The 26,337-nt window shown below is 55.8% G+C and overlaps 1 protein-coding gene and 1 long non-coding RNA gene across 3 annotated transcripts; one reads left to right on the top strand and one right to left on the bottom strand.

The window, feature by feature from the left end:
- Positions 1 to 718: 718 nt before the first annotated feature.
- KCTD15 (potassium channel tetramerization domain containing 15) lies at positions 719 to 17,202 on the bottom strand. 2 transcript variants are annotated; one of them, XM_027079352.1, is made up of 7 exons: positions 17,052 to 17,202; positions 15,316 to 15,411; positions 13,662 to 13,754; positions 12,838 to 13,013; positions 7,801 to 7,945; positions 4,858 to 5,163; positions 719 to 3,734 (listed from the first exon to the last, which is right to left on the bottom strand). In XM_027079352.1, the coding sequence occupies exons 3-7, from the start codon at positions 13,725 to 13,727 to the stop codon at positions 3,576 to 3,578; spliced, it is 852 nt and encodes a 283-aa protein (XP_026935153.1). In that variant the 5' UTR covers positions 13,728 to 13,754; positions 15,316 to 15,411; positions 17,052 to 17,202; the 3' UTR covers positions 719 to 3,575. The 2 variants fall into 2 exon arrangements, with proteins under 2 accessions (XP_026935153.1, XP_026935154.1); XM_027079353.1 differs by lacking the exon at positions 13,662 to 13,754.
- A 759-nt stretch (positions 17,203 to 17,961) lies between these two features.
- Positions 17,962 to 25,479, top strand: LOC113605787 (uncharacterized). The gene is made up of 3 exons (XR_003427336.1): positions 17,962 to 21,527; positions 22,243 to 22,404; positions 25,194 to 25,479. It is a non-coding gene; the product is annotated as an uncharacterized LOC113605787 (long non-coding RNA).
- The last annotated feature ends 858 nt before the right edge of the window (positions 25,480 to 26,337 follow it).

Here is a 26,337-nt window from a genome sequence, read left to right as displayed (position 1 = left end):
ACCCACCTTAAAGTCAACAGAAGTCGAGACCATCAAACTGTGACATCACAGTTCTTACAACATCCCTCATCAGCCCAGATATCAGGCTCAAGGGCAGCAGCTGTGCTCTCTAGCCAAGAGCTGGCCCTCCAGCTCTGTCTAGAACTCCCCATTGGCTTGAACCAAGTGCCCTGCCTCGAACTGAAAATCCTCTGGCAGCTCCTGCATTTGAACGTTCCATCTCGTCATCCACTTAGGAGGAACTCCAGTCTTGTGGGTCCTGCAGGGCCCCTGCAGCTGTCGTCCTCTCTCTGGGGAGTCAGGAGGGTGGCCAGGGCCTGATGGGATGGGGCCATCTTGGCAGGTCTGCCTCCTGGATGGGAAGAAGGGTAATCTCCAACCCCGTGCTCTAATTAGGCTCTGCTGGACTCAACCTTGGTCAGGGGCTCAACGGAGCCAGTTCTCACATCCATGCTTCTCTGCCCCTTTGTCAAATGTGTTAGTGGTTTGGTTTACACATACACGTGCACAAAATGAATATAGTGCAAAAGGGCCCAACCCTCCACGGCAACTCCTCACCTAGATCAGGAAGGTTCAGTATTTGGGACTAGAGCTACTCAAGGTGCTTATTCAGTGGTCAAGCCAAGTCCCACGTGTGGGGAGCAGCGGCTTAAGAGTCACTCAAGCCAGAGCACCTTCTTGCGGCTGCCTCGGTGGATTAGAAACGAAGCGCTAGAGCTGGGTGTATAATTCATAAAATATCCTTTATTTATTCTACGGAACACAGTCAAGTGGTAGCTTTAAATTAAAAAAAAAAAAAAGCTTTTTAAAAGATATTAGTGTTGTGACCTGACTCTGAGCTCCGTGTCATTAGGACAGTGGCCAAAGCCACCTGTTGTAGCTTTGCAGAGTTCCTGCACGGGCAGAGGTCTGGTGGGGAACAGGGAAGTGTTGGCACAGCTATCTGTCCAGTTGCTTATAATCAAGAATAATTTATGAAGAGCAGAAGTAACACTTATATCGCTGGCAACTGATCAAGAGATTACTTACAATATAGCATATCCATTCCAGGAAGCATAAAGATGTTTGTACTTACTGTTTATAGGGACTATCTTAGAATTTTTGCATCACTTTGGGAACATGGTACTTCTCTACAAATTTAGAAATTCCCTAAATTATACTTCCTGGTTTGTCTTAATTAGTAAGGAGATAAGAGTAACATTCAGTAAGATAGTTACTTTTTTTTTTTTTTAGCACAATGGTTTAATGAAAATGATAGTTTGCTTGAAAATGTTAGGGAATCTCCACTGACCGGCAACCATGCTGGTTATCATACTATAAAAATCCATAAACACGCGGCACTGAGCTGTTTCCACAAGACTTCCTTTCTAATAAACACAACACTTTCTCCTCCTCTCAGATGTGAACCTCAGATGCCAAAATGCCCGTGTGCCAACTGTAGGCACGTTGCTGAGCAAAGGAGAAGGTTGGCAAGTCTGTCCAGCAAATTCGATTGTACAGTGGGATGGCGACTGCTTTGCGGCCTCAGACAGCACATGGCTGTGGCTCGTCCCCCAGGCAGGGAGAGGCTGGTGGCCCTTACTGGCATGGGAAAGGGTCCTGGTCAGTTAGAACATAAGGACTTTGAGGAGAAATACAAAAAGGCTCATTAAAATTGGAGGCCTGCGTAAGTACATTCAAACTCCTCGGAAAGAGACGCCTCGAGGTCCTGTGCAGACCTAGGGTGACCTGTCCTCATGCGAAGGGCTGCGTGTCCCCTGGCTGGCCTGAGCCATGCGTGGACCGCCTGCCACCTTCTCCTACTGCTCTGCGGCGCTCTAAAGAGGCCGTCAACCTCAACCAAAAACCAGAGGGAGGGAAAAATCACAAACATTGAAGACTGGGTTCAAAAGTCCCTGGACACTTTGGGTCTGCCTTTCCCCAGCCTGCATCTGGTTAGGGGCTGTGAATCAGAATTCCGAATCTGCGCCGCCCAGGGGGGACAGGCACAGCAGTGAGGAAACACCCAAATGCAATTAACGACAGCAAGCTCAGGACCCTTGTTCCTGCCCCTCCCCCAGTTACGGCTGTTGGTTCTTCCTCATCTGAACTGAAGGAACCGAGGGAGGAATCCCATCCCCAAACCTCCCTGCACAGCACGGAATGCTGGAATCTGGCTGCCGCTTCTGCACAGGATGGAGCCTCAGTCTTTCGCTTTATAGCATCATTTATGGCATGAACTAGGAACATAATGTGTTTACACAAACACGCGACAATTGTACATCAGCATCTTTACAATATTAAAGGAGTCATATACAAGTCTACAGGCATCGTACAAGGGGCAGTGCTGGCCAGGACGCCCCGCCCACCCAGCAGTTCTCTGCGGTTTCTCCAACCTGGGAAAGAGCCGGGAGGGGAGGGGAGGGGAACTGTGTGTGACAAGGCAGGCGGTATCCATCTTTGGGCCTGTCATCTGAGAGGCAGCAGGTCTGTGAGGACCCCTCAGAGGCAGTCCTCGTTGGAATCCGGGGCCAAGAACCCAAGGTATGACTCTGTCCGGGTCTTACTGGCAAGCTAGTGTAACAGTCTAATTAAAATTCAGTGTGCATATGAGTGTGGGAAAATCAGAGTGGGGGACGGCTTCCTGAGCTGGGGACCCAGAGGATGCTGCTGACAGATGGGCCCCTTCACCGTGGGGCCCATTCCTGAGGTAAGGATGTGGTGTGGCCCCGAGGCTGGTCCTGATGGGGAGATGACTTCTATGGGAGCCCAGGTGTGCGCACGCATAGACAGGAATCGAAGGCCCTGGGCATTAGTTGGTCAGGTGGCTCTCAAGTGTGGCCTGTGCCCCAGGTGGCAGCAAAGGTAGGGTCTCAAGTGGCTCCACAGCTATCCATCCCCCACACCCGTACCACCCTCCTCCCAGCAGCCCCACCCCGTGGGAGCCCAGTTTCAGCCCCTGTGGCACCGCCATCCCTGCATCTGCTCCTAGAGCAGGAACCAGAAGTTTCCAAGCCCTGCTCTGCGGGCACCTGGGCCCGAGTGTCCAGCAGCTCTTCTACCCCCCATGCAGACATGCTGCGCGTCCGACTGAGCTGAGCACCAGATAAAGAAGCATCGGTCCTTGTCGGCCTCTCTGACTTGTGCACTTACAGTTACTTCCGTCTTAAATACTGTAGAAAAATAAGCCATCTCTGACGCAAGGAGACCCACTGGAGTCTGCCGTGTGGTGAAGGATGGACAGCTCCTCGGCGTGCACTGGGGAGGCCTCTGCTGACCCTGCCTTGGCACACGCGGAGCCCCGAGGACCGGACTGGGAGCTGAGGGGCCCAGACAACTGGTGGCCGAGTTCTCCCACCTCGGCATCTTTGGGTCACATCAACAGTCCTTCAGTGGACATGCCTCCAGCATCCCACATTCTGTTGCCATGACACATGGGGCCTTGGGGCTCTCTGGGCAGGCTTTGGACCCTCCAGCCCCACCCTCAGTCTCATGGCCACCGCTAAGCAGGCATAGGCAGAACTCCCCAGTACTGTTTCCTGGTCCCTGGGGTGTCCCCAGGGCCCAAAGGCCTCAGGTGGGCACCGAGGCAGGGCCTAGTCCAGGGGCTCCTGCTTTATTCGGACAGCAGTGGGCGTGGGCTGCGGTCGCCGCTCCTCCCGGCAAAGCACATATTCACTGAACTGGGACGAGTCCACGCCACCCCCGCAGGACGCAGCCATGCTGAAACCCCTCTGGAACAGCCTCTCCAGGACCTGCCGGGAAAGAAACAGGGGTCAGTCCCGCCCAGCTGTAAGAGTCTGCCTGCCCTGCCTGGTGGGCAAGTGGGCACTAGCCCCGGGCAAGCTACCTTCTCCTGTTAAGACATGTCTTGCTTCCTGACAGAAGTCCCTGCAGAACATCCAGTGGGGCAGCCACAGAAGGGACAGGGGCGGCCAGGCCCCAGGGCCCCTCAAACAGCCAAACCCTGCTGCCCTCAGGGGTCCACAACCTTGATTGGGCCCCTCTCTCTCCAGACACATGGTTCCAGGTCCCCCTCCCTCACTGAGGCCCCAGTAATAGAGACCCTGCCCCCAGCCTCTGGGCAGCCACCTGCTTCCCTGAGCTGCGAGTCCCAGATGGTTTGATGCCTGGGGGCCCATCAGCTCAAGGGAGCTTGGGGTGGAGAGGAGGCGTCCTCCTGATGTCTGAGTCTCTGCAGGTCTCCGTGTCCACATGGGCGGGCTTGCGCCTCTGTGAGGGCAGGGCCTGGTCACTGTGTCTGACACCTGGGTCCTGCACCTAGCAAGTTCTGACGGACAGCTTGTGGAATTTTCCCCACAAAGTCCACTCTGCCCCAAGCCTGAAATAGGAGTCTGCTCTTGGGTCTGGAAGAGCTGATGGAAAATAGGCCTCCACTCCACGTGGGGCTTCCCAGCTCTTAGACCCCTCTGGGGAAAGCCAGTCCAAACACGCACGGGGCGGCTGTTTGGGTGCTGGTGGCCCCGGGCAGCATGATGAGTAGGGGGGCTCCAGGCCGCCGCCACTCTCAGCCTCTGACCTGCTGCTCCCACTGCCTGGGTTTAATCTGAATCCAAAGTCAGACTCTGGGTGTCAAATGAAGCACACTTCGTTGAAAATACTCTAGGCCAGTTTTATAGAACATCCTTTCGGGAAAGAAGAAAAAAAAAGCATAGATCAATTTTTTTAAGTCCATCCCCCAGGCGCCATCATTTAATTATGAGCGGGACATAAATTATGCATCGACACATTGTTGCCTTTTCTGTAAGACGGCACGGAGGGCCTCGCCATTGCCGGGACCGAGCCTCCCTCCATCTCCCTCTGCCGCCGGAGGGCGTCGGCGAGGCACGGGGGAGGCGGCGGCCGGCCAGCCCTCACCTGCACCGAGTTGAGCCGGCAGTAGCCGTTGAGCGGGAAGCGGATGACGTGCGTGGGGTCCTGGTTCCAGCCGGCGTTGACCGAGTTGCACATGACGTCCCCGGTCTCGGGGAAGACCTCCTCGATGAGAGCCTTCTCGCCGCTGAGCGCGATCCGCTCACCCAGGTCCGGCGTGACCCGCACCACCAGGCAGTCGCAGGCCCGGCTGCGGCGCCGCTGCGCCTGCTCCTGCTGCCAGCGCTCCAGCTCGCGCACCATGGGTTGCAGCTGGTAGTAGCGCGCCTCCTCGTACAGCAGGCTGAAGTCCTGGGGGCACGCACACACGGCTGGGGGTGGTGGGGATGTGCCGGGCCGGCTCCAGGGGGCCCCCCCTCACACCCCGCACCCCCAGGGCACAGTGTGGTCTGGGACGGTTTGTCCCCATTGTAGGGATGGGGAAAACGAGTCTCGGCCTAATGTGTGCCCCCCAAAAAAGGTGTTGCCTCCATGCAGGCAGCAGCTGGTGTGCACCTGTCCCAAGACCCCATGAGCTCTTCCATCTGGCCCCAAGCACTGGGGGTGGCTTCATCCCCCTGAAGCAGAGAGAAGCCTCTGGATAGACCCGGAGGCTAGGTTAGAGGAGCCAGAGGCTGTGCGGATGCCTGGACACCTACTGATTTGTCAGCAAGGCACGGGGCAGCCCCGTCCTCCCCTGCCCTGGAGGAGCTCACTGCGGGGCAGGGAGGCGAAACAGACCTGTCTGGGTTGGATTTTCGGCATCATTATCTACCAGACCTTTTCTGAGCCTCAGTTTCCTCATCTATAAAATGGATGTAAACACCCAGCTCAAAGACGGGGTGAAGCTTAAAGGACAAGGTCGGCCCCTGCCCTTGCAGGCAGTGTAAGGAGGTGTCTGGGGGACACCCACCTCTCACCAGCAGCCCACTCATGGGCTGGCGGGCTCGCACCAACCACCCCCCTCAGGCCCTGATGATCAGACCACTGCCCCGGTCAAACACATGTCCACCCACACCCACCCCAGCCCTGAGTAACTGAGGACCCATGACCACACCACTCAGCTCAAGTCCGGCTGGTGAGCCTGAGGACCCCTGGGGGGAGTCAAGGAAGCCCAACCCCCAAAGCCGGGCCCACCCCACTGTCCCTAAGTCCGTTCCTCCTGCTGACTGACCCCAGCTTTCGGAGTCACCCCAGGGGTGATCAGTCAAGAACCCATCCTGTGGAGCTAGAGACTGTCTTACAGAGTGAAGTAAGTCAGAGAGAGAAAAACAAATATCGTATATTAACACGTGTATGTGGAACCTAGAAAAATGGTACAGATGAACCGGTCTGCAGGGCAGAAATAGAGACACAGATGTAGAGAACAAACGTATGGACACCGAGGGGGGAAAGTGGCGGGGGGTAGGATGGTGGTGGGATGAATTGGAAAATTGGGATTGACATGTGTACACTAATATGTATAAAATAGGTAACTAATAAGAACTGCTGTATAAAAAATAAATAAAATAAAATTCAAACATTTAAAAGAACCCATCCTGTCCCTCCATAGGGGTTCCTCAAGGCACCATGCCGGGCCTTTGCTCTCATCCATGCAAGGTTTGAAATGATGTCTGCAAACCAACAACCCCACTTCCTTCCTCATAGCCCAGAACATCTCCCCCGGGTGCCCCACCAGCTCTTCCACACAGGAGTGCGGTGCCACTCCCCCACAGCCTGTTCTACCCTGGGCCTCCACACAGCCACTCAGGACTCACGCTGCAGGCCAGAGGCACCCTCGAGAGCCCCCGACCCTCGCCAGCCACACCCGTGGCTCCTGCATCTTCTTCCTAAGCGTGAATCTGATCTACCAACTCTGTTCCACCTTCACTGCCCCTACCCTCCTGCTCCCCTGCGTATCCTTTTCCACACAACAGATCTGACGGTCATGCCCCTACTCACGACCCTTCCACTGCATTCAGGGTAAAAAGCCGAATGCTGAGCCGGCCACCAAGGTCCTGACACCAAGCAGCAGCCTTCCTTCCTGCTCTTTCCTTCCCCGTTCATACGGTCCCAGGCTGCCACCCATCCAGCTCCTTGCCCTCCCCTCTCTGCTTCCCACCAAGGCCCTCACACCTGTCTGCCCCCGTTCCTCCGCCATCACCTAGAGAAACAGCCTTGCCTCCAAACCCACCCGGGCCCGCTCTCCGCGTGGTTCCCTCTCACAGTGTTCTCTGCTTCTCTGAAGTGTTTGCCCCTGTGGAAGTCAAGTGTTTTTTTGTTCATCGTCTGTCTTCCCACTAGACCGTAACCACTATGGGGACAGGACCCACGTCTGTCTTGTCTTTCACTGCATTTTCAGCCGGAGTTTGGCTGTTGGCACCCAGGAACTGAACTGAATGAGGGATGAAACAGCCCCAGGGCCACTGGGTCCTCTGGGTGCCGGCAGGAAGAAAGAAAGGAAGGACATTTGCTGGTTGGAGCTGGGGTAGCCCAGGCATGGGCTTCCTGCCTCCGGGATCCCCGTGCCGTGAGGGGCCCAGCACTGGAGGCAGGACTCTCAGAACCAGGTCGGCTGCCGCAGACAGGCTCGCCCGGAGACCTGGGGGCAAGCTTTTGTTTAAGGGTGTTTGGACTGGATCAGTTTTCCTCCTGCCAAGTGCCTACGAGGAACAGATCTGGGAACCTCTAACTCCTGTAACTCCGGCACACGACAGTCGTTCAACACGACAAACATGAAACCGGGGTAAGCGCCGCTGCCGCTGCTTAACTGCTGTTACACCCTGATAAATAAGCTAAAAATGTGAGAAAACAAAATTAGTTTAGGAAAACTGATTTAGCCCTCGGCTTCATCGTTTAAGTTTTTATGGTTGCCGTGACAACTGTGGGTCCATTTATGAAGTCACAGCCTACCCTGTGGAACGCCACCGCACAGGCAGTGTGCCTCGCAGCTGCCAGCTGCGGACTGACCTTGAAGTCATCTGGGAGCAGCAGTTTCGACGTCCGCAGGAAGCTCAGGACATAGCGGAAAATCTCCCCATCCCGGTCGATGAAATAATGTTGCTTCAAACTGTCCAGGACGATGGGCTCGGTGCCATTGAAGAGGCGGCTTATTCTGGGAGAGATGGGGGCGGAGATGTGGGATGGAAGGGCGGGTCCACCTGCCCCACCCCGACTCCCTGGAGCTCGCCCTGCTGGAGGGGCGAGGGGCCTTACATGCTGGGCTGCGCCAGGACTGAAAAGGATGTTTGCACACGCCAGCGGCAGCCGGGACACCAGCGCGGCAACCAGCACATGCACACGCCCCGCCTGCACTCACAAGTCACAGGCAGAGAGAGGCACACCCGGCTCTGTACGCCCGCCTGCCCGCTGACACAGGTTACAGGCCTGGAAAACCACAGCGAGACACAGACACAGCCACCCCGTCGCACGCACACAAACCCTTGCTGGACAGAACTGCCCAGAAAACCCCCACTGACCACCAGACACGCCAGCTCACGGCCGCCCGCCCAGTGAACACATGTAAACCAGCTGCCACGCTCCCGGGTCACACACATCCACCTCGCCCAACCTGCGTGAACCAGCAGCGGACAGGACACACCCGGGCAGCAGGCACGGCGTCACATGGTCCCCTCGCTCACAACACACAAATCACAGGCAGACCCAGACACATGCCGGTGCGGGACACACCAGGCAGCACGGGTCCACCAGAGACACAGCTACGTACGCTCAACAAACTCACAGACGAACCACCCACAGCCCTGCGCTCGGGGAACCCTAGGGGAGAACAGAGGCAGGCACCGGGGACAGCACGTGTGTGTGCAGCTACAGTGCACGTACGTACACACACACACACACGCACACACACGCATACCCCAGTGTGTACACACATACCAGCGTGGATGCACACAGAACAGTGCACACACGTGCTCCAACGCGTGCACGTGTGCTACAGCGAGTGCGCACTGGGGAGGGGACCGCGAGGGGAGGCCAGGTCCCAGCACCCCACCTTCTGAAGGGCAGTGGCTCTGACAGAAGCACAGGACCTGCAGGAGGCTCTCGGGGCGCCCTGATGCCTGGCCCTCTCCACTCCAGGGAGGAGGAACCAGGCCTCCCCACTTCCCAGGGCGGCAGGCTCTGGTTTGGCTAACTTCCCCTGCAGACCCAAGGCCCCGGTGGGGAGAGTTAGGATACCCCGAAGAGGGGTGGGGACAGCCAAGAGCTTGACTCGGGAACCGCAGGGAGGTCGGCGGCGTCTCCCCAGGGGCAGCATCTCCAGACATCCTTCGGCAGACAGGCAGGGCCACATACATGTCCCCAGCTGGACCCTGCACAGCCCGGGAGAAGGGTGGCCCCAACCTGGGCCCCAGGCCTTCCAGCCCAACCTGTACAAGTCTCCCAGGAAGGCTCCCCTCTCCCCAGCAGCCCCCTCCGCAGGCCCTGCCCCACTCCTGCCACTGTGTGCCAGGGCAATGAGCTGGGGGGTCACGGCACCCAAAGCCTCTCTCGGGGCCTCCCATTGACACCAGCCGCTCTGGTGGCCTGGTACACTTCAGGCATTGGCCAGGAGGGTCTGCCCAGGGGTAGAGTGACTAACCTGTTCTCACTCTGGGGACATGGCCCAGCGGGGCCATATAAAGGGCAAGGCTGCCCCGTAGAAGGGCATGAGCAGGCCAGAGCCCATGGGGAGGTGTGGAGAGGCCCGAGCCTGTGGAACCAGTGCTGCGGTCACCCAGATACAGCTCATCTCAGAGCTCCAAAGGCCACGGAGCCCCATCAACCCCCAGGCCTGATGACAATGATACTGGAGAACACAGCCCCGCTGCACAGCTCTGTGGGCGCCAAGGCCTATTCCAGGCCTCAAACTCCCCAGGACCTCACCTCAGCAGAGCTTGGGCATCCAGGTATCAGAATAAGGGCCACCCAGCAGCCCTGGAGACAGACAGGACTGAGCGAGTCGCCAGGTGCCACGGGCAGTCATCCGCAGACTGCTGAGGGACCCCACGTGGCACCAGCAGGAAGAAGTGAGAGCCGTTTCCATAGGTGAGCCAGCACGTGTGAAGCCTCAGTCTCCCTGCAGAATTTGCTCCACCCTCCCTGGCGGAGCTCAAGCTCTGTGCAGCAAGCAATGTTTCACGGCTGCTTGTGTTGCAAACCCTCCTGACATCAGGCTGTGAAGCGCAGACCTGTCGGTCTAGACGACGCCCAATCCACCACATTCCAGGGCTTCCTGGGTTCTAGGTTGTCTTATGGGTCCCAGGCTAGAAGGCTCTCAATCTGCCTTATTTCAGGACTGGCTGGTTCTAGGTCTTTCCAGGTTCGGTGTCTCTTCACAGACTAAGGCCTTTCATGCCCTCAGGCTCTGAAGCTATCAAGGACATGAGCAGCTTGAGGGAAGGTTAGTCACTTCAAAGGGAGCTCCCGACACGTGTGTGTGGTCTTAAGAGTCCATTGCCACCGCAGGCCACTCTCTGAGGGAGACTGCAGGTTCGGGGTACCAACTTCAGAAGTCTTCCACAGAATAAGCTGGCCGGTTCTGACCCCAGCTGATAGGGGTTGTTTTCTTTTTCTTCTTTCCTCCTTTTTTTTTTTAAGCCTTGGCTCCAATTTCCTGCATGTTTCAGTGGCAGGTTTTATTAGTTCTAAAGTTCCTGGACATCTTAATTTGTTGCTTCCCACAGTGAGGATGAACGCAAGCGTGGGGCTGCCATGGCAGGAGCTAAACGACGTTCCAAGTGCGCTGGCAGACACAGGAGTCCACTCCCAGCCCCGGGCAGCTGGGCGGGGCCGGCTCTGGGCGAGGACCCGTTGGCGCTCCCTGCCTTGCCGAGAACCAGGAGCCCAGGCACAGCTCTGTGGGCACCGGGACCTGAGGGGCTGGGGGGGCGGGGCTCCCGGCATTGCCCAGGGTGGGACTTTGCTGACATCCAGAACCCCCTCCACCCCCGGTGACCTTAACACAATTCTCCATCTCCAGGTGACTTATACGTCGGTGACCCTGGATGAGGGATTGACCTTTGTTTCCAGAATTAGTGAAAAACAGTTTTTTAATTTTAATAATTTACTCAAAGAAGGATGAGAGAGATCTGAGGGGCTCTGGCCAGCAGAGCTGCCCAACCCACTTCTCAGGCCTGGCCTGACCCACTGTCCTGACTGTCCTACAGGTCACACCACCCTCCACTGGCCTCTAGGCCCAAGCTTCAGGCCTGAGGAGCAGCTCTCCTGTGAGCCGGAAGCCATCCAGGCAGAACAGATCCATCCTGAGGCCCCAGGAAAGAATGCAGACCGCCACCCGCTCTGGGCACATCCTGCTGGCCCGCGGGTCCCACAGGTCACGGGCCAGCAAGATGGCCCGCCCCACATCAGAGCAGGACAATGGGTGAGGACGGGCTGTGGGTCTGGGAGGGGAGGACCACCCCCTGCCCGCCCTGTTCCAGGCAGCAGCCTGGAGACAGAATGAGGAGGCCGTTCCCCGCAGGCCTGGGCCATGATTACTCCAGAAAGGCAAGTGTCTGATTTCAGGGAACACTCTTCAGAGACGTCGTGGGCAAGGGTTTCATGAATTTCACTCGCAAACGTCGTCGACCGATTAAGGGATGATCTATCTCAAACAAGGCGCGCATGCCGCAGAAGGCTAAATGGAAATTAAATAAGTGGAATCCATCTCCCATCCTCGACAGGGCTCTGCCAGAGAGCGCCAGGCCGACGCGGCTGACGTGGCCTCCCGGATGCTGCCCCCTCCGAGACCCCCAGGTCACAAGCGCCCCAGGCCTAGCCTCTGTCTGCTGAGGGAGTGAAGCTCCAGCCGTCACCTGCACCCGATGCCCCAAATTCCGAACGACACACCGCATCCACCTCCAGCACTCCCCCCTGGAGGGCGCCACGCTGGCCTCCAACGAGCTCCCAAAGCCGCCACTTCCACACGCTATGAATCCTCCGTGCTCTGCGCGGCCACACCGGCGACGAGGCAGCCGGATCAGAAAGCTTCCCGGAGCCGCTCCCCCTCGGTGTCTGGGGGATTAATTAACTCCTCTTTTTATTTTAAATGTCTAAAACAGAGGTGATGCCCTGCAGCTGTGGCCCTCCCGCCGCCAGCCCTCAGTGGTGGCCGCCTCACTGTACCAGGAGCAAGGGGTCCCCGGCTCAGCAAGTAGCGTGCGGCATCATCTCCAGGAGATGCTCAGAGACCCGTCCCACCTCTGGCCAGCCCTGCTGTTACAGGCGGAAGCCAGGTCTGCCCCTAGGAGAGAAATGCCTGAGAGGCAAAAGCAGGAGAGTCAGCAGTGCCCGGCGCCTCCCACAGGTGAGTCCAGGAGTCAGGAGCACCGGGGAGCTGGGCAGAGTGTAAAGCTCCCTGCAGGGAGGGTCCTGGTCAGAGACGCTTTGCCCGCTGATGGCGGTATGTGGCTCATGCTTGTCCACAGCTGTGGATCCTCCCGCACATCACGGAATTCCTAGCCAGTCGCTGCAAGCCCCCCAAATCCAAGGGAGCCTGCTACTAGCCCTTAGGATCCAGCAGTGGCCACCCAAACAGGCGAAGATGACAAATTGCAGCTGCCCCTCACCCTTCCCCTTACGCTCTATCCCAAGGGTTAGGCTCGGAAATAGGATGAGCTATTTCTCCCCAGCATGACCCCAAGAAGTACGCAGCATTGCTCACGAATGGTCCCCTGCAAAGGCCAGGCTTGAGTCTCACTCAAGAGTAACCTGAAGGAACATGAGATTCCCCAGCCAGCTGCTGGCCAGTTGCAGGTGGGGCTGGCTCTGAAAAGTGGCCTCTGCCAGTGAGTCAGGAACTCCCCCTAACACTACCAATGCCACCAGCTCAGGGCCACAAGTCCCTGTGCAAAGCGGCCATTGACAGGGGCACTCAGCTTCCTGAACCCTAGTTCCCCAGGTCTAGGAGCAGGGGGGCCTTGGAGAGCCCTGCGTGTTGGCTGGTAGCAGGCTACAGATGCTGCCTGTCACCACTGCACGCCCCGGTGCCATGAGGGGCTCAGCTCTTACCTGGAGTCAGGGTACTTGGTGAGCGTGGCCAGGCTGCTGGTGTACATGTGGCCGCCCACGTCGATGTGCACAGGCGCGTTGGACTTAGTGAGCTGGGCTGGCAGTGGGATCCCCTGGGCGGCCAGGGGAGACACAGGCGACCGGGTGAGAGACAACCGAGACATGCTTCCTCCCTCCTGGAGATGGAAACAAGGCACAAAACAAGGGTTTCTCCGCGACGGAGCTATGCACTCCTTTTACTGCCAATGTGATCACAGATCTAATCAGATCATTTCTGCCTGTGCCTGATCACATATTCAGCTGACAAATTGTGGCCACCACTGTAATTAAGTGTATTCGCATCATTTTCTTCAAAGTACCAGAGGGAAAAAAGAAAGATGCTTATTAGCAATAAGAAATCAAGAAAAAAAAATTTTGTTCAAGGTGTCAGCCTCCAGGGGCATAAAACAAACTGCAAAATTCTAATTAAAGGTCGTGGGCTTCTGTGTTAGATGTGAAATATCCCCTGACTAACGAATCACCAATTTGTGAATTGGGATTCAGGGGTTTCTGCAAGTTTGTCTCAGTAACGAGACACCTCTAAATTAGGGACTTCCTCAGCACCTAAGGCATTGAGTTTTATACACGTAGTAAATTTCACATCAAATTAAGAGCGTTTTTGTTTCCAAAAAAAATACATAATCGTGCGCCAGTCAACAGCCGTCTCTTGAATGCCACAGCGATGGCTGCAGCTGCGAGGAAGGGCAGCCAGTGAGCTGGCGCTTGGGAGGACGGCAAATAGGAGGACACCAGCCCTTGACCCAGCCCACCCTGCTGGCTCTCACCGCGGGGCCAGTGCTGCCGTGGGCGTGAAGCGAGGACCCGCTCGGCCGCTCCTTGCGGTGAGGCATCTAGGCTTCCATCGCTGCCCAGAGTATCTGTGGGAAGCACCAACACAACCAGACAGGACTTACTCCTCAGTGGTCCTGGGCGCCGTGTCTCCCAGTCAAAGATGCTTACAATCGTCCTTTATGAACATGCGTCCCAGGACCCCATGCCCTACCACACTGCCCGCTACTATCCTGTCCCCACACCCCAAAGCAAGCCTCAGGGCCATAGGAGATTACTTACACACACACACACACACACACACACACACACACACACACACTCACACATATGTTTTCAGGGCAGCTCCATGTCTGCTAATTCAGCTAATGACAGTACTGAAACATATGCTCACCATTATTGCCCCCAAAATGTTTCAGAACAAATCTGATTTTCTTGGTATTTTGGTTTTGAGACACGTTACCAAGCATGTCTCCTCTTACTTCAGAGAGAACCCTGGGAACCACAGCTCAGAGAGGATCCCCCCCACCCTCCATGGGCTTCGGAGCCCCAGGACCTCCTTGAACACCATCTCTGCAGTGTTAAGATGCAGTCTGCAACTGGCTGGACACAGAGAAGCCAGGGAAGAGCGAAAGTCACTTAGGAAGCCACCGCTCCCCCTGTGGCTCCTTAGAGAAGAAAACTTCTCTTTGTTTGCCCAGCCTGCACCTCTGTAGTTTCTCCCCAGACCCCAGGAATGGTCTTGTCTGTGCCTAATATATTCCACATCCCTTTGGGATCACAGCCCCAAGGCATTAGAGAAAGCTGGCCAGAAGGAGACAGCAGCTCAGCTAATGAACACTCTCTCCTGCCTCTCCTCTCAGCCGCAACCACCTGAAATAAGCCTGTCCCACAGTCTCCAGAAGCTGTCTGAGAACACTTGCAGGCCCCATGCAGGAGAGCTGGAGGAGAGCAGGTTTAAGCAGACCCCTTCCACTGACCCGGGGCTGGGGGAGACGTGCACAGTGACTATCACCCCCCGCCGCCCCCACTGGCTTCCATATACCTAAACCTGGACTTATCCGTTGCAGGTTTAACCCGAACCTCTCTCAAGGATTGACTTTGTGCCTTGAAATTCAACATCCAGTTTTAATACATGAACCAAGGTCCAATGAGAATCAAATCCTGCAAATTTAAGCCGGGTCACTCTCCCAGGATTTGTCCTGCCCTCGGTGTCCTGGCAAGTCCTCTGACAGGAAACCGGTGGGGGGTGGCTATTAGCAGACAGTCATGTTTAACTTCTAGCTGTCCAGGGTCTGCTGCTTTGGGCATTCCTGAGTTCCCGCAAGCTTCAAAAAGAAAACCAGGTCACTTATCTCAAGGAAGTTCTGAGAAACCAAAACATATCTCAGGAATGGGCTATCCTGCCCTGGGAGGCTCTGCTAGGGAGGAGTCAGAAGGAAAGCCACACTGAGGATAAACTGTGCTGGAAGGAATTCCGATGGAACGTCTATCAAAGCAGACTGCACAATGCCGGCCCTACTGCCAGGACACTACTCAGAAGTGACATTTAACACCAAGTACCCATCACAAAAGCTGCTCGATCCTGTTCTCACCCAGACTTTTCCATCGCAGGCACCGCCTGATGTTCACGGCACACCAGAAACTCACCATTGGAAGCCCCAGGCTGTACGCCTTGCCGCGAACCTCCACTGCTCCCTCCGACAAACGCATCTGTGCTGGACAACGACCCTTTCCCCGAGACCACTGCCAAGGTCAGAAGCATAAAGTGGGTGCAGGAAGAGACACAAGTTCATTCCGCCAGCACCAGCATCAAACCCACGACCAGCCCCAGCTCGCCACGCCCCTTCCGAGGCTCAGCCAAACCGCCTGTTGCAGGGGCCTCGGCGGTCGTGTGCTGCACGGCCCGCGGGTTTCCAAACCGGCCGGGTACTGACCCGCTTCTCCAAGCTGCGGCGGGAGCTCGGGGTCCCGCGCCCGCCCGCCACCGAGCCCCGCCCGCCCGAGCAGAGGGAAGCGAGCAGAATGCCACGCTCATTTACACACAAAATGATTTTGTGTCCTATTGTGCTCGCAGTTGTTCAGCTCTCTGGGGGTGATTAAACTGGCTGAGCTGCGGCAGCTTGAGACGATTTCACTAAATCGCTTCTTCGTGAAGTCGCTTCTTTGCTAAGCTGTTATTTTAACCATAAAAGGTAAACAGAAGGCGGCTCGAGAACTCCCTTCAGGTCTGCGCCCAGGGCGCCAGCCCCGGGCAAGAGGGCCAGGGGCCTGCAGAATCGTCCAGGGGGCGGGCCGGAAGGGAGGCAGGCGGGCCACCTGGCGCGCGCCAGCCCGGCCGCGGAGCCCGCCGGCCGGTGTGAACTTCGTTCGGGGCGGCCGGAGCCGGCTGGGTGCAGGCCGGCGGCGCCGCGGGCGGCGGTGGCCGCGGCACCCAGAGCGCCTTGCCGGACCGCGAGGGTGTGCGGCACGGGCGGGGCGGAAGACAAAGTTAAATCAAGAGGCAGATACTTAGAGACCACAGATGGGAAGCTCGCCTAATTAAGGACGTAAAAGCGCTTTTGTTCTCAAAGTTTATTGTTGCCGGGATTTAAAAAAAAATTAATTGAAACTAATGCTGTTATTCACTCGTGCACTTAAATTCCTTCATGCACATTTGAGACGCAGAGTGAAAACTTGAAGCTGATCTTTCTGCAGCCGGAGGTGGGGGGCGCGGGAGGACTGAAACGCGCTCCAGCTACGGGGGAGGGGGGCTGTTTGAGAGTGTGCCGGTGCGCGCGTCCAGGTCAGGGGGTACCGGCGGGAATCGGGGATCCGGAGGCGGCGATCGCATCTCCGCGCGGCCCGCCTGGGGCTCCAGACCCCGCGCGCTTGGGACGACCACCAGACCGCCAGCCCCTCCCGCTCCGTTTCGGACTCGCGGGTGGGCGTCAGAGGACACACATCTGTCCCGTTGGAGACTTTTTCTCTCTCTGATTTGGACACCAAGCCGGGCCCAGTCAGCCGAAGCCCCGGCTGCGTGAGCCAGGTTCTGACCCCGGAAACACGCCGGCCCTGCAGGGCGCTCGGCCCGGCACTGAGGCCCGAGTGCCGGGACGTGAACACCCCCTCACCCCCACCTCCCCGTGCGGCAGGAAGCTCGGTGCCCGCCCGCGTGGGGAGGGTCCACCCGGGGCCAGGGCCGGCCCACGTGGGCAGTCCCCCCCTCCCGCACCAGGCCTTTGTGCTGGGTGCCCCCGTGCAGCCAGCCCCCGCCGCCCTGCACCGGGACAAAGCAGCCGCCCCTCCCACGTCCGAATCACGGCCGGGCGACTTTCTGGGTATCGCAGCCACTTTAGGGACAGGGGTGCGCGTCGCTGAGCGGTGGCCGCCCGCGCGAGGCTTACCTCGGAGCCGGAGCGGCGGATCGGACTCGGGCGCAGCCCCAGCCCCGCGCAGCCGCTGGTCTCGGGCGCCGGGCGCAGCCTCGCCGCCTCTGCTTGCTGCGCGGGTCGCTCCGGTCTCGTCCTGGAGTTACTTTCTCTCTCGCCCCCAACCCTCCCCCCACCCACCCCTCCCGCCCCGGCCCCCGCTTCGCGCGGCCCCTCGCGGCGCGGCGCGGCGCGCCGGGGCCTCCCCTCCCCGCCCTCCCCTCGCCTCCTCCCCTCCTCGCGGCCGCCGCCGCCGCCTCCTCTTCGCGCCGGTCTCCGGCTGCCCTCCCGCCGCTCCCACCTCCTCTCTCTCCAGCGGCCTTCCCCGATTGCTGGCGAGAAAGCCAGCCCCCCACCTTAGCCCGTAGCCCGCGTCCCGTCGCGGCCGAGCCCGGACGCAAAGGGCAGCGATCCGGCTCCAAATTACCCAGCGCTGCGAGCGCGAGCGGGAGCGCGCGGCGACTCCTGGCTCGGGGCTCGGCTGCGCCGCGGGGCAGAGGATTAGAGTCGCAATTAGCTCCGCGCGCCCGCGCCTGCCGCGCTTGGCGACAAAAACGCGCCGTTTCCCTTCCTTCAGCCGGGCGATCACCACCCGCCTCCCCCGGAGTCCGCGCCTTCCCGCCGGGGCCTCCGCCAGGACCCTCCCGGGAGCGGTGCGCCCAGGCCCCCGCGCCCTCCGCCGCCCAGCCCCCCGCCCCCCGCCGGCCAGCCACGCGGCGCCCGGGCCTCCTCCGGGCTCGGGAGGGGGCGGGGGAGAAGCTGATTTTAATCATTGTCATTTCATCTGATGTAATATTTCCCCGGGCGCTTTCAGCTGGGCATAAATTTTCGGCTCCCAAATAAGTAACACAGGGCACGTTTCTCACATTTCTTGACTCCTCGGTTACAAAGAGGAGAGCAGCCGCCGCCGCGGCGCCCGAGGGTAGGGGCGGGACTTGGGAAGAAACTGGGCTGCGAATCGGCCGGGGCTGCAGAAGAGCCGGGGGCCGGTGCCGCCCCTCCCCCTCCCTGGCCTTCCTCCCCGGGTCTCTGCCCCGGCTGCCCCTCTACCGGGGAGCAGCGCCGCCCGTGACGTCTGCGGACACGCGGTCGGCCACCGCGGGGGAGGGGCGCACGGGGGGCGCCCGGCCGGCCCCCCGCTGCCAGACGCGCCATTTCCTTTACGCGCGCGGCGCGATGGAGACGTCTACCGCCAAGGCTCCCCGCGGCGCTGAGGCCTGCGCCCGGGGCGTCCCTCCTGGTACTCGAGTCGGCTGCCCCTTCCTCCTCCTCTTCTACCTCCTCCTCCCCTTCCTCTTTCTCCTGTTTCCCTTGCGCCCCGCCCGTCCCCCCTCCTCCTCCTGGACCATTTCCCGGCTCCTAGGAGACGGAGCGCGGAGCCTCCGGTGCACTGCGCCCGGCCTGCACTGCGCCCCCGTCCGGCTGCGGGGACGCCCGGGCCAGAGCCAGGCTCGAACTGGAGGACCGGTGCGCTCCGGCCGGGATCGGCGCGGGGGCCCCCACCCCGAGCTCCAGCCGGACCTGGACGCCCTCTAGCGGCTTCACTCACGGGAGGGGCGCTGGTGAATAGAGGACAAGGTGGGGGGCCTGCCTCCCTTGACCAGGAGACCTCGCGCGTGGAAAGAGGGCCCGCACCGCCGTACTGTAACTTCTCCACGCGGGAATAAGGAGAAACTTTCCTCCTAAGGAAAGGTTTTATTTATTTATTTACTTTAGAGCTCGAACTACAGGAGAAGGGGGAAATTTTCTCATTAAAGTTACATCCCTGCAGTTAGTTCAATTACTTGATATATGCAGAAGATGTTGTTAATTTATAGATTTAAATAGCTTACAAAGATGCCGCAGGCCCCATCAGTTAATTTCCTTAATTTATGGATTCTTAGCTGCTTCTTGAAGAGAAAGGGGCCCTGGAAGTAGGTCAGGGATCTGTGCAGCGGCTCCCGCACGGCCCATGGGCTGCCCACTCAGCTCCCCACGCCCTGGCGCCCCCGGGGCTTTTGGCTCCCAGCTCGGGCCTGACAGCACCACTGTCTGCTCTCTACATCTCGGCCAGGCCCAGCAGATCTGCTTTGCTCCTTGGTGACTGCCCCAGTCTCTCCAGAGCTACGCAAGGCCAAGGAGCAGCAAAGCTCCCATCTACACCCACCCCACCCGGCACTGCTGAAGGGATGGGCCCAAATAAGAAGTGAAACAAGTATCCAAATACCTTGATCTCCTGTGTCCTCCCTTAAATGCTGGCTGGGATCACAAATGGAGAAAGGTGTGTGTGGATACCCCAAACTTCTTCAGGGAAAGAAACTTCCCCCTTCTCAAGCCTTGGAGTGCTTGGGGGTGGGGGCAGGGAAGAGGGAGGCATGAGGAAGAGTGCTCCAGGCTCCCATTTGAGCAGAGACCCCCTGAAAACTTGCCTGTCATGGGGCCACCCCTGTGACCCCATCGCCCCTCACCCCTCTCCCCTCACCCGCTAGGTGCCTGCTAGAGCTTCTTTGTTTTGTGTTCAATATGGATGAATATATACATATAAATTAATACTTAGATGGGTATAAACTAAACTGTTTCAGGAAGCCACATGGCGATGTGATTAGTATTGGTATTCATGATTTAACATTTCTTTTCCCACTAGATGAAGTTTCTAAGATTTGCAAGGTACATGTCAAGGACGGGTGTATAAATGGATTTTTATTTATTCACAACTCCAAGACTAATTGCTTCTCTTTGCCTCAAGGCCATGAGATTGGTTTTAATATGACACTTCAAAAGTATTCATGGAACTACAGAGATACTAAGTGTCATTGTTTAAGAGACAAATCTCACTGTGGTACTGGTGACCCTGCAAAGAGGATGTTCCGTTTCATTTTAAATTCCTCGATGTTTTTTTAAGCGTTTCACTTTATACCAACTATATTAAAAATGCACAATTTAATTGAAACAAGAACTGACCATTTTGAAAGACCTTTATTTCCTTAATATTGCTGGGAACTTTGTTTTCATATTCCTGAATCCTTTTATTAAAGAGCTGAACTTTTTACGTGTCATTAAGAAGAGTAAGTTTGGGCCATAATTTATTCTCAAGTGTTTGAAAAGTTCCCAGCTAAATGTCAACCATCTTTTACATTGAGAGACTTGGACGTGGGCTGTGATAGGCATTTAATGATCTGTGGTATATAAGGCAGTGGTGAGGTTTTGTTTTTTTTAATTGAAGATGTATAATTAGGACTGAAAACATACTGAAACATCTTGTGAAACACATCTTGTTTCATTACTATAGTCCAAGAGGTGAAATGGGATGTGAGTCTAATCAGAATGGAACTTGCAACTTGCTTCGTCAGTAGATTTGACTGGCACTTGAGCCCTTATGGTTCACATATTTTAAAAAGTGGGTTCAGACCTGAGCTTGCTTTGAGGCTGCTCTGCATGAGCTCACATGAAGCCCATGTGGGTCAGGCCCTGCATCAAGGTGTTGTGGACAAGACCTCCGTCTTCGGATGTTTCAAAGCGGCTTCCAGTGTGACTTTGTATTTTGTTGTTGCTGTGTGCAGACCATATTTTAAGATCAAGACCTTAATAAGAAGATGAGGTCCCAAAGTCTGCTGAACTCAACCTTCTCAGGAAGTCTGTGACCAGATAGCAGATGTACGGACTGAGACACAGCTGCTGCCCTCCGAGAGGGGAGAGTGTGAGGGTAGGGGGATGGGGAGAGGCTGGGGTGTTAGGGCTGTCTGCTCCGCCACCCCCAGGCTCGCTGGGGTGAAAGCCAGGCCCTCCCAGGTCTGCGCCCACCGCCAGACGCAGAGTTGGCCCCTGACCAGGCTAGGACAGAGCCAGCCTGGCCCAGAGATCACAGTCTGACATCTGCTTGGCCTCTGCCTCCATTCCAGGAATCCCCCAATCTTCCCTGTAGGACCCCAGTGAATCTGGAAACTAAAGGGAGTGATAAAATGTGGGACTGTCAGCGCCGCGCCCTGCAAACAGGGCCTCCTGACTGTCAGCCAGGTGACCGGCTCCCTGGAGGGCAGCGGTCCAAACCTGACTGAGGGATGGCAGGGGGGGGCCCACTGCCTGTCCTTGAAGTTAATAAAACAAGACCAGCCGGCTCCCACGGAGCTCTGCTCAGTCCCCAGCACTACGCTCAGTGGGATTTCTGGTTTCTGATGGGAGGGAAAGCAGGGCCTGTCTCCAGGGGCTACAGACCACCCCCTCCTTCTTGCCTTCTGCCTGCAGCCCAGGTATGCTGCTCAGAACCAAACCAACCTGCCCTCCCTGGCAGCCAGCATCAGGGTGACAGCGATGAGACAAGACTGAGATCTCCTGACCAGGAATCCTAACATGGTGGTGGCCTGTGGATGACCTCTGGGGGACCAGGGCCCCCTCCCCCAACTTGATCAATATTCTGCCTCTGAGCCTTCTTCCCAAGAGAAGTTTCAGCACGTTTACCAGATTTTCAGAGTCTGTGTGAGTGTGGGTGCAAGTAACAAAACCTACCTCACAATGGGCTTCACGATAAGGAAGGTGGATTCTTTTGCATGATGGCACGTGGGAGGCAGAGTGGTCCTGGAGTCCATTCAGAGACTCAGCGGAGGATTCAAGGACCCAGGCTCTCTCCACTTTCCCCTGCCACCCTCTGCATGTTCTCCTGTCCTTACGCCAGGTCCTCTCTGGTCATAAGATATTGTAGCTCAAACCTTGCTATCTTCCTGGACATGCGTGGAGAAAGGGAAGTGATCCAGTGGCCCTCACAGCCCTCTTTGGCACACCACTGGCCAACTTGCAAGCCAGTCCCGGGAAAAGCGTGGACCAATCAGGTCTAGCCCTGGCCTGTGAGGGGCTGGGGTTGCTGCCCTGGGCCGTGGGGTGGAAGGTAGATCCTGGGCACAGTCAGGATCTGCCTTGGGGGAAGGAGGAGAGGATGGGCTTTGTGCTGGGGGCCCCAAAGGTGAAGAGCTGTTGACCAGAACCCTGAGCTGGAAGGAAGGTAGAAGCTGAACAGGAAAGAGAGTCCCCAAACCCCAAAGGGCACCTCCAGAGAGGCTGCAACAGAGATGATGCTCCAGGTCCTTCTAGGGTCCCAGGAGACCCCTGACCTGGCAGAGAAGGGCTGCCCTCAGGCAACCAAGCCAGGCCACTGACCCCAGGCCCTCTGACCTCCTCACCTCTGGCTTCTTCTCAGGGCTCCTTCTCTCGAGCTGCATCAGTGAAGTCCCAAGGTCCTCCCAGCAGCCCTTCAAGGTATGGAGACGCGGCTGTTCCCTGCAAAAGCACCTGGCGTTCATCAGGGCCATCAACACGTGCTGCTCTCCCCATGCAACACACAGAAAAGAATTCCAGAAAGGTGAGGCTATTGCAGTTGCTGGGGGCCAGTGAGGCCCTCGCTAGGGTCCTCCAGGTCTCTCAATCAATGTCAGGCTGGCTCGGATCCCTGGGAGGACAGCCTTCAATACCAAGTCCTGTCCCTAAATGACTGTGTGGCTGCCACTCTGGCTCCAGGTGACCATCAAAGTGGCCCTGGGATCACAGGACTAGGGGCCCTGCAGATGCATTTACATGGGCCTGAGGGAGAGCAAGAGTTTAGACAGTGAGGCAGCCTTTGATCAGTCATCAACCCTGCCCGGGGCTCCTTCCTCTGGCCAGAGGTCCGTACACTGACCCTCTTCCATGTCACAGGCAATTCATTTGCCTTGGGCCTAGGCTTTAGGGAGACCGTCTATGCGTGGCATGAACTTGGAAGTCTGAGTACAACTGGGTGACCTTGGGTTTCATCTCGCAGAGTCCCAGTATCCTCCCGTGTAACGTGAGAATAGTAATGACGAGGAGCTGATGCCCTCGCTGGGAGGATTCACAGTGAGAGCAGATGCAGAGGACTCGGCTCAGGCCGGTGTGAGAGCTCTTGGAAGGGTGATCGTTGCTTGCTTCCAACTGACCTTCCTAGAATCTCTGGTGGGGCTGTAGTTACACCTCCGGATCCTACTCCGGGTGCTGTTGGCCCAACACCCACCTACAGGAGACACACAGAAGCTGGGGAAGATGAGAGGGACGGAGGCCCCTTGACTCCAAGATTTGGGGGTTGAAACCTTGTGATTGTATAATTAAGACAAACATGTATACGTTAAAGGGGAGAATGTAAAAGTTGCCTAACATTTAAAGATAAAACACAAAACTTCAGAGAAATCTCATGCTTGCTGTGGGCCATGCCTCTGGGGTGGGGCTAGGAAGTGTCCTCAGGCTCCTCTGAGCTCAGGGCGCTTGGGGGTGGATGGAATCACAGGTTGGGACCCAGGGGGCAAAGAGGAGCCCCAGAGGCCAACAAGGGTCTGCTGATAAATTCTTCTCATTTTTCAAACTGTGAAACTCTTTACTGTCTTTTTAAAAGTAATTTTAAGTTTCAGTGAACACTGCATGATCATTGTAAAACACACACACACACACACACACACACACACACACAGTGAGATGTACAAAGGAGAAACAAAAATTGGTTTCTCCTTCCCCGAGAGCACTGAGTCAGTAATTTGGTGTTTGTCCAGCCATTCGTCTTCCTGTTCATGTACACACACAGAGACACAATTACATAGACTAGCACAGATATGCACACACGTACACACACTCAAGGACACACAGACACAATCACAGACACATACAGCCACAGATACACATACAGTTGCACAGAGACACACACGGATATGCAGGTACACACACGATCACATGCAAGTGGCAAACACAAAGGGACACGCACACACACATGATGTTGCACAGGCACAGATACACATGGAGCCTCAGAACCACAGACACGTCGTGTGCACACCGTCCAAGCAGGGATGCAAACATGCACGTGTGCACATGGTTTTTAAACTATGGCATCAAACTACTCATACTAATCTGCAGTCTGTCTTCCCCCTTCTGTGTATTTCAAAATATAGAAAATAATCTAACAAATATCTATACACTCACCACCCAGGCATGGCAAATATTAACAGTTCAAATATGTGCTTCAGATTCCTATTTAAAAATCAGATGAAACGATACAGACCAGTTAAAACCTCTCCCTTCTTCCCCCACCCTGTAACTGCTGCCCAGAAGTTGCCACATTCCTGCGCACCTTTTTATACTTTTTGCGACACATGAATGTATTCATAAACAATGATGACATTTGTGTCTGCTTTAAACTTTCACATAACTGGTATCCAACGGGGGCCTCCTCTTGCATTGTGTTTTGGCCACTTGCTCTTCTCACATCCCTGGGCCTGGTAGGTGCCCCTCCTTGTCACCCCTCTGATCCATGCAGTGGCCTCTGCCTCCTGCCCTGGCCCCCATCCCTCAGCCAGCTCTTCTGTGTATATAGGCCAAGGGCCCCCAAAGGCCTCTCCCATTGGAATTGGGTCTTTGATGCTGAAAACAGTGGTTTCTGGCCACTGTGGTGTCAGAGGTAAGGAACGGCCCCACCTCCAGCTCCCACCTCCCAGCAGGCTGCTTTTGGAAGAGGTGTTTGGATGTGGTGTTTGCTGTTTGGATCCTCCTCCCCTCCCCCTCCTCCCTTTCCCCATCCTCCTCCTCCCTCTCTCCTCTCCCCCCCTTCTCCCTCTCCCTCCACCTCTCTCTCTCCCTCTCTCCCTCCATCTCCTTCCACCTCTAGGCGATGCAAGCCTCTGGCTGAAAAGCTGGAAGGTCACCCAAGGAAGTGCAAAAAGAAAAGGCATCTTGATATATCTCAAAATATTATCTCCAGACTAATTTTGACAGTTCTGTTTCTGCATTCAGGTCTCTTACCCTTTTAGAATTAACTTTTGTTTGTGGTTTGAGGTCAGGATCTAAAAAAGAATTTGTTTTTCAAAATGTCTAGCCAGTCTTTCGGGTGAATCAACTAGTAAAAATTTTATATTAGGCTTTTGACTGGGACTGGGGAGAATCGAGGTCTTATTTTTGCTTTCTAATAGAGGAATGTGGGATTACAGGTAAATTGTAAAAAATTAAAACATTTGTTATTTTCGTAATTAGAATTAGTTACAAATTAGCCCCCCTCCCCTCCACACACACCCTGGCAATCTCATATTCCTCTTCCTAGGGAACCTCAGTTTGGTATGTGATAGATTAAATTATTGATACCAGTTTTTCCCTGCCCTGTAGTGGCTTTAGACATCTATACCCTTGCCATGGCACCATGCTCGGCAGAACGTACTCCTCCACTCCCCAATCCTCGGCTTCACCAAAGGGAAGTTAGCAGATGCAGCACAAGGAGCAGAGGCTTGAAGTATACTCCCGCAGCTGAGCTTGCCTCTCGAGCTTCTGCCATTGCAGTAGGAAGAAAATGCCCCAGGCAACTGCTGACCCTCCAGGTTGAGCCCCAGAATGAGACACGTGGGGTGGGGCTGCACCAGCAACCATGACACATGAGAAATAAATGCTTATTGTTGTATGCCACTGATATTATGTGTTTCTTTGTCACACAGCAAAAGCTGACTGATACAAACTGTATCCTTTTGTGTGTGTGTGTGTGTGTGTGTACAATCCCAATCCAATTTGAGTGGGAATGTATATACTATACATATATATGATACATTTTATTCTATGATTTATAATTATATATTTATTATAGATTATATATAACATAGATAGTATATAAAATTATATATGTGTGTATATTATGTATGTTTGTTTATTTATTATACACCTTGGCCCACCCCTAACATTTGCAGGGACCAGAACAAGAGCATAAATGGAGATCCACCTTTTTTTATTAATTTTATTAATTTTTTATTAGAGAATAGTTGATTAAAAATGTTGTGTTAGTTTCTGCTGTACAGCCAAGTGAATCAGTTATACATATACACATATCCATTCTTTCTTACATTTTTTTCCCATATAAGTCATTACAGAGTTTTGAGTAGAGTTCCCTGTGCTATACAGTAGGTTCTTTTTTTTTTTTTTTTTTTTTGCGGTACACGGGCCTCTCACTGTTGTGGCCTCTCCCGCCGCGGAGCACAGGCTCCGGACGCGCAGGCTCCGGACGCGCAGGCCCAGCGGCCATGGCTCACGGGCCCAGCCGCTCCGCGGCACGGGATCCTCCCGGACCGGGGCACGAACCTGTGTCCCCTGCATCGGCAGGCGGACTCCCAACCACTGTGCCACCAGGGAAGTCCCCTACAGTAGGTTCTTATTAGTTATCTATTTTATATATAGTAGTGTGTATATATCAATCCCAATCTCTCAGTTTATCGCCCCCCTCTTACCCCCGGTAATCATAAATTTGTTTTCTACATCTGTGATTCTA

Source organism: Aethalodelphis obliquidens, unplaced genomic scaffold, assembly GCF_003676395.1.
Source record: "Aethalodelphis obliquidens isolate GAN/ISIS:26980383/991018 unplaced genomic scaffold, ASM367639v1 scaffold43, whole genome shotgun sequence".
NCBI lineage: Eukaryota > Metazoa > Chordata > Mammalia > Artiodactyla > Delphinidae > Aethalodelphis > Aethalodelphis obliquidens.
The sequence above is the reverse complement of the archived record's forward strand: the minus strand, read 5'-3'. Positions and strand labels throughout refer to the sequence as shown.